Here is an 11390-nt window from a genome sequence, read left to right as displayed (position 1 = left end):
ACGCGCGCGGCTCCCGCGCTTCGGGCGCTCGGCGCGGGCGGGGGCGCAGCGGGCGGGGGAGCAAGCCCCGATTCGCAGGGCCGGGCCGGCCGGGGCTGCGCGGGCCGGGCGGTGGGCGGGGGCCGGGGGCGGGGCGGGCGCCTCCGCAGCCGTCCGCGCCGCCGCCACCATGTCGGACCGGGCGCCCGAAGTTCCCGAGGAGATGTTCCGAGAGGTCAAGTACTACGCGGTGGGCGACATCGACCCGCAGGTACCGCCCCGCGGCCCGGTGCGCCCGGCCCGGCCGGTCTGGCTCCCTCGCAGGCGCGCTCCTGGACGCGGGAGCAGCCGCCGGTGCCGGGCCGCGCGGGAGGGCGCGCGGGGTGCGCCACCACGGTCCCGTCCGGCCCGGCCCCGCCCCCGCCCGCCGCTCCTCGCACGCGCAGCCGGGCCGGCGGGGCCGCGGAGAGCCGGCCTGCGCGCCGGGGAGGCACGGGCCCCGAGCTCCGCCGGTAGCTCGCGCGGGCCCGGGCGCCGCGGGGACAGGCCGCCTCCCGGGTGACCGCGGGTCCTGCGCGGGCTGGGAGCGCTCCCTGCAGGGGCTGGCCTTCCTGTTCTCCGATTTTCCTAACTGGGTGAATTGCACAGTAAACCTGGGAAATGCCCTGGTAATACTACATAAGCATTTAATTTTCCCACGCCTAGGGATGGTGTGGGTTTTCCTAAGCGGTTCATCAGTTTAACCACCCTCCGCGGGAGGAATGCACCTTAGTTTGGACTCTTCAGGTCAAATCTTCAAAACATTTCCTTTCCTAAAACTGTACAGTTGTGCTGCCTTGGGTGTCACATCTCAGCTCTGAGCTTGAAGGATTGGGAATGCCTGGGCGATCAGAACACAGGCACAGGAGGTGGATACTGACCTGCAACAGATAAACTTGGGTATTGTAGAAGGAATTGTGGAAGGCTGATTATCTTGGCCTTCCAGAGACTTGTATCTTAGTAACCAAACTCTTTTCCATTGTGACTTCAGGGTGCAGAGACTTCTAGCTTTGTGTTTAAAGACTTAAACAGGTCTCAAACAGGTCTCGGTGGTCAAAGTGAGTTCTTGAACAGGGTGCCTTTTTCTTCTCCTATTTGTAATTTCCGCCTTTTCCCCTCCACTACCCACTGTTCTTTGCTCTCCCTCCTGCTCCTCAAGGACTTTGCCTCTTACAGGGGGCTTGACCCAAATGTTTCTTGAAGCCAGGAACAAGCTGAATGGGAGTATGTGTTCAACTATGAATTAAATCTAAATACTTAAAAATTTCTTTGGCAAACCACTTTAACAGTATATATATGTATAAAAAAGTTTAGAGTCCAACATCCATTCTCTGAATGTTGTAAGTGTAGATGCAAAAAGTGCATAAGTGATGAATATCTGTGAGCCACACATAGGTGTCAGGTCAGTTAGGATCACCATGGGGAGGAATAAGCCGCAGCACAGTGGTGCACTGCTGAAAGGTGAACACATTTCTCCACTGGGCGTTTGGGAGAGGATATCGCTGAAATGTGGCTAAGTAGAGTCTTGAGATAAATGGAAATTAAGAGGGCTAGAGATGACTTTCATGGGGAATATAAGTGCTAGGGATTGAAGGCATTTATGTACATGCAATACATCAAGATGACCACTGTCTAGAAAAGAGCAAAAAAAGATAATTCTTGTCATGTGGAGGTTAATAATGTGGATTTTGGGAAGAAGCTACTAGATTCGGTGTCCAAAAAGCTCATGAAAACAGTTTTCAGTAGAGTCTTTGTAGAAGCACCAGGTCTGCAGGGAGTTGAATGAATAGGAAGTAAGAAGTGAACACAGAAAATTTTTCAGGAAAAGGAAGCAGAGAAGGGGCCCGAGAGGGGTCTGTTGCAGGCATGAGTATTTCATGTAAGTATGGCAGGTGCAGGGGATGTGATATTAAAGATCTACTGGTGGCCAGTAACTAAGAAGGGTTCCCCTTGTGGGTTAATTTAGCTGTCAATACCATGTCATTTCGTATTTGGTGCACACTCTCAGTTCGTGATCTCCTTGACCCTCACCATTCCTGGCTCTGTTGATGCTGCTCTCCTTTGATACTGTTGTTATTGCCACTGATCCTGAAGTGTCATCAGCAGTTGACCTCCAGTTCACTGCCCACACTTTGCATTCTGGGGGATCTCATTCTCAGAGCTTTGACTGCCATGTGTTTAACATGCGGTACTCTGTCCTGGGAGATCAAATCTCTTTCTAGATGTAACTGGAAGCATCTTGCCAAGTGTCTCACGTGGCACCAAAGAACAGTGTCACTGCCCCCAAATTGAAGGCCATGCTGTAACTCCTTACTCCTGTGTTTCTGATGCATTCCTCAGGGAGTGGTGCCAGCGCTCCCCAGCATTTCTATCTTGCCTTTCCCTTATGCTTGCAGCCCTTCCAGTCACTGGGTAATTCTCTCATATCTTCCTGCTTCCTATTGCTAATGGCATCCTTTAATGAAGTTGCCTGCCTCTTCACCTGGGTTAGTGCAGTTGTCTTAATTGGACTCCTGTCTGGTTATGCAGCCAGCCCCAATCTCTTCTCAGGCCGAGACTCATCTTAAGATCTGAGTGTGTTGCTTTCCTGCTTGTCCTTCAGTGAATGAGAGACAAGACTGTGCATAACGCTTAGTAAGAGACCCTTTAAAGTCTGATCTGAGTTCACCTGACCAATGCCTTGAACATAGTGCCCTCCCCAGCATGTATGTGTGCCTGGCTGGCACCTGTAAATTCATAAGAATTCTCCTGGGTCTCCTCCAGAAACTTTCCTAATTGTGGTGCAAATGTCCATCCCAGACTTCTAGGCTGGGGACTTGGGAGGAGTGTTCTCCATGGCCCCATCTCAGCAGCGACTTCTGTGTCCTGTCTTGAGGATATGCCATGCCTAATAGCTGGCTTGCAATGTCTTGTGTCACTTAGTGGATCATGATTTGCTGCTTTTTATTGTTCCCAAACATTTCCTTGGCATATTAGAGTAAAGCTACTAACTATGTAGGATAGGTAGTATACTTTTATTAAAAATTTCCAGTAATTATTTACACAAATCAGGAGTATATATAGTGTTTACATTTTAATTTGTGTTTTTGTTTTGCTAGGTTATTCAGCTTCTTAAGGCTGGAAAAGCCAAGGAGGTCTCTTACAATGCCCTAGCCTCACACATAATTTCAGAGGACGGGGACAATCCCGAGGTTGGAGAAGCTCGAGAAGTCTTTGACTTACCTGTTGTAAAGGTGAGTAGAAATCTGATTTTATGTCTTTTCCTCATGTGACTTGAAAGCAGTAGGTTGGCATTTCAGTGTAGCTCTTTTTAGAGTTCCCTGAAGTTCTGCTGAAGATGGGAAGTTGCCAGATTAGTAAAGCCCTTAACAGCTCAGTAACCTGCCTTAGTTTTGTGCCTTTTAGTTCTCTCATGATATAGCAGGGTTCTGTATGAGTAATTCTAGGTCTGTCACAGTTCCTGTGCTACCACTGCCTGGACACTGCCAGCCAAAGAAATTTGTCCTAGCAGTTGGATCTGTTGTCGGGAATCAGGTGGGTATTTGCATTGTTGTAGGAAAGTGTATTTGATTCCCAAAGCAGGCGAATCTTGGGAGGAGGTAGCCTGGAACAGGGCTGCTCTCCTTCCTTGGGGTGGCAAATGGTCCTGATTTCCAGCTGACCCATTGGTTGTGCCATTTAACTAGTGTGACAATGGTTACAATGGCCATTAGTTATACTGTGCACTTGGTGGCCATCTGGACTGCTGTCAACTTGACCTGTGGGTAGTTTATTATAAAAAGTGGGACTTTGGTGGATAAGTTGTTCAGATTCCGTTGATCTACATACTGTGCTGTCTGCTTTAGCCAACAAGTGACTGCAATTAAATGTGTTCTTAAATTTGTTGATTTCGTAATAATCTTCTCTATTATGTTTGTTTTAAAATAGTTCTACACCGTCATGTTTTTCCTCTGCATGCACTTACTTTGCTTTAATAAAAAAAAAAAAAAAAAAAAAAACAGTCAATATTGAAGTTATTGTGGTTTAATAATGCTAGAATTAGGAGTTAGGAAAGATGGCCACAGAGATGCTGTCTGGCTGCTGGGAAGTGGTGACATCACTGTATCCAGGGTCTGAAACTGCTGTGCCGACTAAAGACTTGACTTTTGAAAATAAACCTGAAAGTGGGTTTATCTCAAGAAGAGGTTTTCATGAACCACACTGTCAAGCTGCTCAGTCAGAGTGATTGTGGATTGGCAGTGATAAATGCAGTGGTCGTATTCGCATAGCACGCATGTCTTATTATGTCTGCTTGGCCCACTCTGAAGACTAATGGTCACCAGGTTTCCTGGTCCTTTCACCTGATGCCACTTTGTCTCCAGGGACTAGGCTGTGAACAGGGCAACCTCTTCGTTCCCTTCTGTACTTCATTTCACCTTCCTGCTGTTGAGAGCCACAGCCGAAGGGGCCCCAGCAAACTTCCAGCTGCCGGCTGATGATTGGCTCACAGCGGCCCCAGCAACATCTAGCTGATTGGCTCCTCTGCAGTGATGCTCATTGGGCTGTTTCCCTGCCCTTTCAGACCACGGAGCTGCTCATTGGGGGACTTTTTTGGCTCCGCCCACGTGACCCAGCCAATCGGCCTCAAGAGCAGGAGGATTGCGGGAGGTGGAGAGAAGCTTGTGTGGGAGAGAGAGGCTTGTGGAAAGCCGGTGGTGGCAGTTGAGGCTCTGAGGGTTTTTCCTGAGAGGCTGTTTTGTTTGGTGTGTGTGGTTCTAAAAATAAAGTTAGTTTCTTTTGACAAGTGGCTCCTGATTGTGCCCAGCCAGACTGCGGCATCTGCTAACTTTCTCAGAGGCCTTGTACTGTTTCTAAAGATTTGTACTTTGCATACCTTAATGCAGATTTCATATGAAAGGTTAATCTTATTAACACATTTTTGGGGTTGGAGTCACTGTTGGTAGACCAGCAACATCAGTGTTGTTAGACCTGTCTGATCCCTAACCCATTTTTGGCATACTTTATGGCATCCCTTTTATTATCCAGAAATGAAATTTACATGTAAGATAACATCATATGGCGGACAGTGTAACTCAGTGATAGAGCCATGCACAGCATGCCTGGGTCCCATGTGTAGTCCCAGCACCAAAACCAAACATAAAATGCACAAGCTGAAATGGAAAGGAGAAGTCAAAGGAGAATGATTGACAAGCGTGCATTTCCACTTGTAAACACTTGTGCACAACCACGTGGGAGGATGCAGTGAAGCTGTCAGACCTGATGTCTGTAGGATCACAGCATGTGACTTTTGCCCGTGCAGAACCAGCCTCCTAGCCTGCAAGCCGAATTTGCAGCTGTGAGGTGACATTTCAGAATGGTGGTCAGTCCTTGGTAAAGTTGCAGGCTAAGCCAAGCAGTCTGTTTCCATTTCATACAGTAGTTGTATTCCTGGGAAAGTCAGTAGATAATGAGGCTGCATCAAATACCCAGGACCTCCGCAGTGTTAAGTCGGCTTCTGCAGTTACTGCCGTGTGCTAGTGCAGTGTGTCATGTCCCTGCTCCGCTGCCCAGTGGCCATAGTCCTTTAAGACGAATGCTCTTCCATCTGCACCTGGTTAGCCTTCCAGCCCACTTGTCGTCTGTGGTAGCACCTGCACTGTCCAGGGCCTGTCATATTGCATTGCATGCACCCTGAGAGGACTTTTCAGGGTGGGTCCCCAGTTGTTGCCCTTCAGGGCAGTGTGGGAGACTTTGTGTTCCTAGTCCGACCAGGTCTTTCTTAGTGGCTTCTGCTCCTGATGGTTGAGTCTAAAATCAGCTACCAAAGATAGGCCTGGCTTTTAAGGGGCATACCCTTGGCCTTTACCTGGATATTCAGTTAGATGGTGCACTTTACAAATACAGCATCCTTGTGCACAGTAACAATTTATCTATCATTGTTGAATTTTATAGGTGTTTAAAGTTCAGTATTTTAAGCACAAGAACTTCTGAAATGATTTTCTAAGTAACAGTGTTTTTCTCAGTGGCCTTGAAACATCACTGGAAATGTTGATTATGCTGACTTGTAGTGGGCTTATTTTTGTATATTGTTATTTGCTCTTGGGATAAATTCTCCTTACTACTTTGCTGTTATAGTTCTCCATTTCTGCTGTAACATAGTGTCCTGCTTTTTAACTTTGCATTATTCTACATAGATAACCTGAGCTGCAGGCCCCAGGTGATTCTCTTCCGTCTGCCTGGACTAGACTTCATGCTAGCTACACCTGCAGTCTTCAAACTGGGAAAGCCTGGCCTGTTCCCTGGGGAGGCATTTCAGGGTGTGTGATGCAAGGATGGCCATAAGGCTGTGTTTCCACACCGGTCCTTCCGAGAGCTGCCTGAGAGCTTGCCTGTGGTCACAGAGCTCCTCTGCCCTTGGCAGGAAGGATCGTCCTTCACTCATCCTAACCTTCACACAGTGCATTGTTCAGGCTCTGGAAACCTTCCTGGGTGCCAGACGAGGGCAGCTGGCAATGTGGATCCACGGAACTCTCCTGTGGGGCCCAGTCATGGCTCCTAGCTCCAGGGGCTTCTGGTGTCACTGCTGAGAATGAATATGAACGCAGGCTGTTGATGCCAGCCCAGCACTGGACTTCAGCTGGACTTCCCTAGGATTATCAAAACAGGAAAGGTGTTTTCTTAGATAAGCACCTGGACAGAAACATTAAGGGCTGTCTTTCTAATATAGCGCATTTTATCCAATAAGTTAAAAATTTTGGTGAAATTATCAAATCATTATGAAATAATTAGTGCAAGTACAACCAATATTTTGTAAAGTGTTTTATATTTTTGTCTTTTTACAGAAAATAGGCTTAAACTTTTAGAAGAATTATAGATGTCACCTAAATAATGCTGTGGGGGCTCTCTGGGGTCTGAAACTCATTAAGGTTAACTTGATAAAAGTAGCTTGAAGAGCCAGTGTGATGGCACAGACCTGTAATCCCAGCTACCTGGGAGGGTGAGGCAAGAGCATCATAAGTTGTAGGCCAACTTGGGCAACTTAGAGCCACCCCTGACTCAAAATAGAAAGTAAAAAGGCCTAGGGATGAAGTTCAGTGGTAGAGCATCCCTGGTTCAATCCCCAGTATCAAGAAGAAAATAGTTCCAGAATCATTAGCTTGAAATACAGGTTGCATGAATGGGGCAGAGACTGCATTTCTCTTGTTCATTGTTGTCCCCTTAGTGCCTTGCACCATCTCAGCACAAAATAGATGTGAAATACATATCTGATGACTGCATTGATGGATGAGTGATGAGTCTATAAGTGTCCCACTCAGCTGAAGTTTCTGGAAGTCATCTGCCTAAATGGGGGCATCAGTATATTTTTAGCTTGTGACTTTTTAAAATAGAGCTATGAGGATAATGATTAGTATAACTTTAAAAATTAAATATAGAGATATGAGATGAAATAATTTTCTAAGAATATAAAATACCTAAAAAGGTAATAATTCATCTATTTTATGTTTAGTGTCTGTTTTGAAATTCATAAGATTACCATGCAGCTAGAAATAATTTTTATGGCTTATAAACATTATATCTTGGCTTTATTTAAAAAATAGAAATGTCACTGGGGTTGTGGCTCAGTGGTGAGTGCTTACCTAGCATGTGCGAGGCACTGGGTTCAATCCCTGGCACCATATAAAAAAATAAATAAATAAAATAAAGGTATTGTGTCCATCCACAACTAAGAAAATATTTTTTAAAAATTTGAATTTGGACTTGATTGAGCCCAGATTCAAAAAGGGATGTATGAGGCCCTGACAGTACCTCGCATGAGACTGAGGCGAGGGAGGGGTAGGTAGCAATCCCATCCCTTTGGTTCTTAAGTCTGTTTTCATAAGTTTGTGGACCTAAAATTTAAATGTCTCTGCATGATACTTTTAAAAAGTATGATGGTGCTTCATCTGGATTTGAGGTTCGGGTTTGGGTATAATCCTTGTGAGGTTGCTCAGTCAGTCACTTGAGTGCCCATAGTTATTTCTCAATGTTATTTCTGGATGTTTTATAATCAGTCACAATGTTCTTTTAATTTCTGCTGAAATGATGTCATTTTGATTACATATTGAAAACAGTTTTTGATTTAATCTTTTCTTTTTCAGCCTTCTTGGGTGACTTTGTCCGTACAGTGTGGAGCTCTTCTGCCGTATCCTTTTTTGAGGGGCGGGAAAGGGATGCTCTGGTTTTAAGACTGAAACGACAATTACTGAGTGAAATGTGGACTCGTTGCTTGGGACCAACTGTTCGTTTGTACCCTATCCCTGCTGTTTTCCATCCTGAATCAAATGTTATGTACTTGATCCTTGTCATTATCCATGTCAAAAGGGGACCAGCTGTGGCAAGCAGCTCTAGCTAGGACTGGGAAGCAGGAGTTGTAGTTCTTTTCAACTTTTGTGAAGCCTAGGCCGAGTATTTCTAGAATCCAAAGCCTACGTAAACCAGGTTGTGAGTGGTTCAGAGTGCTTGGGGACAGCAGGAGAGGCAGGTTCTGTTTTAAAGCATGCGTTGTTGGTCTTTCTAGTCACCGGAAGGGTTGTTCATTCGTGCACCATTTCAGCACCTGCTGCGCGTTGGCTGCTGTGAGTGGAGCGAGGTGATCCCTCGGTGCACCCTTGCATGCATGTGCTCCCCCGCAGCCCTTCTTGCATGCAACTGCTCCAGGCACTGTCAGGTGTCAGGAATGGGGCATCTGCTTATCCGCCCTTTACTCCCATGCATGGTGGCTTCTGTTTCACTCTGAAAGCAGGAAGCTTCCCTGGAGATTGGCTATAAGCAGAGCCTGATTGTGGAAGTCACTTCTTTGAAGAAGTCCTGATCTCAGGCTGTTAGTGTTGAGATTGGGCTTGGACAGGAGTTTGTCATGAACCCTGCTTGACTTTGCCTTTGTTACCTAGTAAATCAATGCACTTAGAAGGTATCATACAATGAGGATTTAGAGAGGGCCTAAAAGAAATGGAAAATATCCCTTTAAAAGCAGTTCTTCCAAGATTTTTCACCCAGTCTAGAGTTGAAGGAAATAAGTTCCTGTTTTTTTTTTCCCTTTTTTCTCGTGTGTGTGTGTGTGTGTGTGTGTGTGTTATTTTGTTTTGTTTTGTTTTTTTAAAGCACAGGTTAAAAAAAAAAAAAGGGACTGCAGGCCTGGCGGGAGTCTTTGAAGGTCAGCCAGTTTCCCTGAGGGGACTGTTTCCTCTGCACACCTGACTCCCTGGAGTTTGCAGATGCCCTCCACACCTTTCTGAGCTCTTGCCTGTCCTTAAGAAGCCTGAAGGACTGGCGAAGGGAACTGGCTTCTGGTTGACAGTGTGCGCTGAGGTTCCTGTGGTCCCCGTCTTGGAGCTGGGGCGTGCGGTTGACGTGGGGTGGGGTGGGGCTGAAGCCCTCCCCGCACTGCACGTCCTCGACGGCCAGGGAGACTGAGCACTGTGAGATGGGCCCGTGGAGGAGACGTCAGGAACAGCGTGGTTTTGAGTCCTTGCTCTCCTGCACCGCCCTCAGGGGGAGCTTCGCTCCTCTGGGAAGAAGTACTCTGTTAGCCCGTTTTGAATTCTGGACGCTCCCACATTCAGAGACCGTCCTTCTGTTGAGTCAGGTAAAGTGCAGGCTCCTAGAGTCCCATGTGCCTCACGTGTAGCCTGATCTCCGGGTTGGTGAATAGTGACGTTCGGTAGCTGAGTTGAAGGAAGTTTAAGATCAGCTGTAGAACTAGGAAGGGTCTGGGGATTTCAGACTTCTCCTGAGAAAGGGGACTTGGCTGTCTTGCCAGAGTTCACGAGATGGTGGTGATAAAGCGCAGGCTGTCCTAGGAAGGAGATTTCTACCATGGAGTGGGAGCATTCACATCAGGGTTTCTTACTCTGCTTTTGAAATAATTGCAGTGCTGTGTGTGTGTGTGTGTGTGTGTGTGTGTTTTCACTTGTGGATGTGTAGATAACTGGCTATTGGAGGTGAAAATGTTTTCCCCATGAATGTGTTGTGCCCATTTTATTTATGATGTAAGTGGAGAGATTGGAGTTTAAAATGAACTGTACTGAAAATGGGTCACTTCCTTGTGTTTTACCTACTTCTACTTATTCCAGATTGCTCTGCACTCTCTTGTGGTCAGCTCAGGCCTGTGTCTTCTGAGTGGTGTCAATGGAGGGGGGAGCGGGCAAATGAGGGATGCGTGCTAGGGAGGCCCGGCCTACGCTCTTCCTACTGCATTTTAATCTTAATAACTATACAACAGAGTCAGTGGATTTTCTCCAGAGTCATGTCAGATTTTTTTTGGAATCACTGCCTGCCTTTCTCAGGTAAGCTTGGTTACAGTTAGTCTTGTGTTCTTTACATATGATAGTTCTGAATGTTTACATGATTAGATTTACGACTTGTTAACCAGCTTTAGAGAATCCTTGTACTAAATTAACTGTGTGTCAGTATAAACTTCTGACACACTTAAATTATTTAAATATCTTGCCTGTAAAGATTCAAAGTTTTTTAAATTGAGTAAAACTTTTCTAATTTAAAGAAATACAAAGATTTAAAACTTGAATGTGAAAAATATTTAAAATGAAATTAAAAAATGACAAAGGAAATTCAGTCAGGACTATAGTTGAAGAATTTAAATAATCTGTATTTTCATATATAATAAAAAAAAATAGCCTATCAGGAAGGAGATTATTACAAAATAAACAGCAACATCATCAGGTGCTTCATGCCATGAAAACAAAGCAAAACAAAACAAAAATAACAAAGATTTAGCAGATGAGTCAGAGAAGTGATATACAACTTTATAGAGAGGAATCACAAGTAATAACCAAGTACTAGATACAGTTTCTGATTAAAGATGTGAACATTTTCATAGCAGTGAGATAAGAATTTTTGCTTATCGAGGTTGTAACAATGTGCTTAGTTCTGGTGGGGACGCTGAGGACAGATTCTGTGGCTCCCTGCTGGCAGGGTGTAGGTCCCAGGGACACTGTCTGGAGAAGCCAGGTGGTGTCCGGAGCCTTGAGGCATTGCTCCCTCTCCTCGCTCTTCTTTCCTTTAGCAGTCTGAGGTCTGGACAGATAGTGCATAAAGACGTTCATTGCTTATTTATAAGAGGGTAAAATTGGAAACACTCAGATCACCATTTGGAAATGATTAAGAAACCTACTGTATAGTACTTACACAGTAGTTTAGATATTTAGCAATTTTTAAATAAAATCTTATGAAAACATTAGAAGATACAGAAAATGTTTTAAATGGAAAAAAGCAGCAAATATCACAGGTATGTACAGTTTTAAACAACCAAGTAACATTGAGAAGAAATACCTGAAGGAGGGATGAAAATGTTCTTGGTGGTTATTCTGGAGAGCAAGAGAATTGGATATTATGCT

At 45.5% G+C, this 11390-nt stretch overlaps 1 protein-coding gene across 3 annotated transcripts in view; it reads left to right on the top strand.

Annotated features, from left to right (window-relative positions):
* The first annotated feature begins 127 nt into the window (after positions 1-127).
* The window catches only part of Paxip1 (PAX interacting protein 1), a 47224-nt gene continuing 35961 nt past the window's right edge, over positions 128-11390 (top strand). For 2 of the 3 annotated variants that reach the window (XM_046455146.1, XM_046455145.1), the window contains exons 1-4: positions 128-250; positions 3117-3251; positions 8136-8179; positions 10259-10322. In XM_046455146.1, coding sequence (XP_046311102.1) covers positions 170-250; positions 3117-3251; positions 8136-8179; positions 10259-10322 — 324 coding nt within the window. In that variant the 5' untranslated portion in view covers positions 128-169. The remainder of the gene's footprint in view (positions 251-3116; positions 3252-8135; positions 8180-10258; positions 10323-11390) is intronic. The other variant, XM_058582856.1, reaches the window with a different exon arrangement.

The sequence above is a fragment of the Marmota monax genome, unplaced genomic scaffold (assembly GCF_021218885.2).
Source record: "Marmota monax isolate L192 unplaced genomic scaffold, Marmota_monax_Labrador192_F-V1.1 WCK01_AAM20220418_F8-fsc00226, whole genome shotgun sequence".
In the NCBI taxonomy this organism is placed as follows: Eukaryota; Metazoa; Chordata; class Mammalia; order Rodentia; family Sciuridae; genus Marmota; species Marmota monax.
The sequence above is the reverse complement of the archived record's forward strand: the minus strand, read 5'-3'. Positions and strand labels throughout refer to the sequence as shown.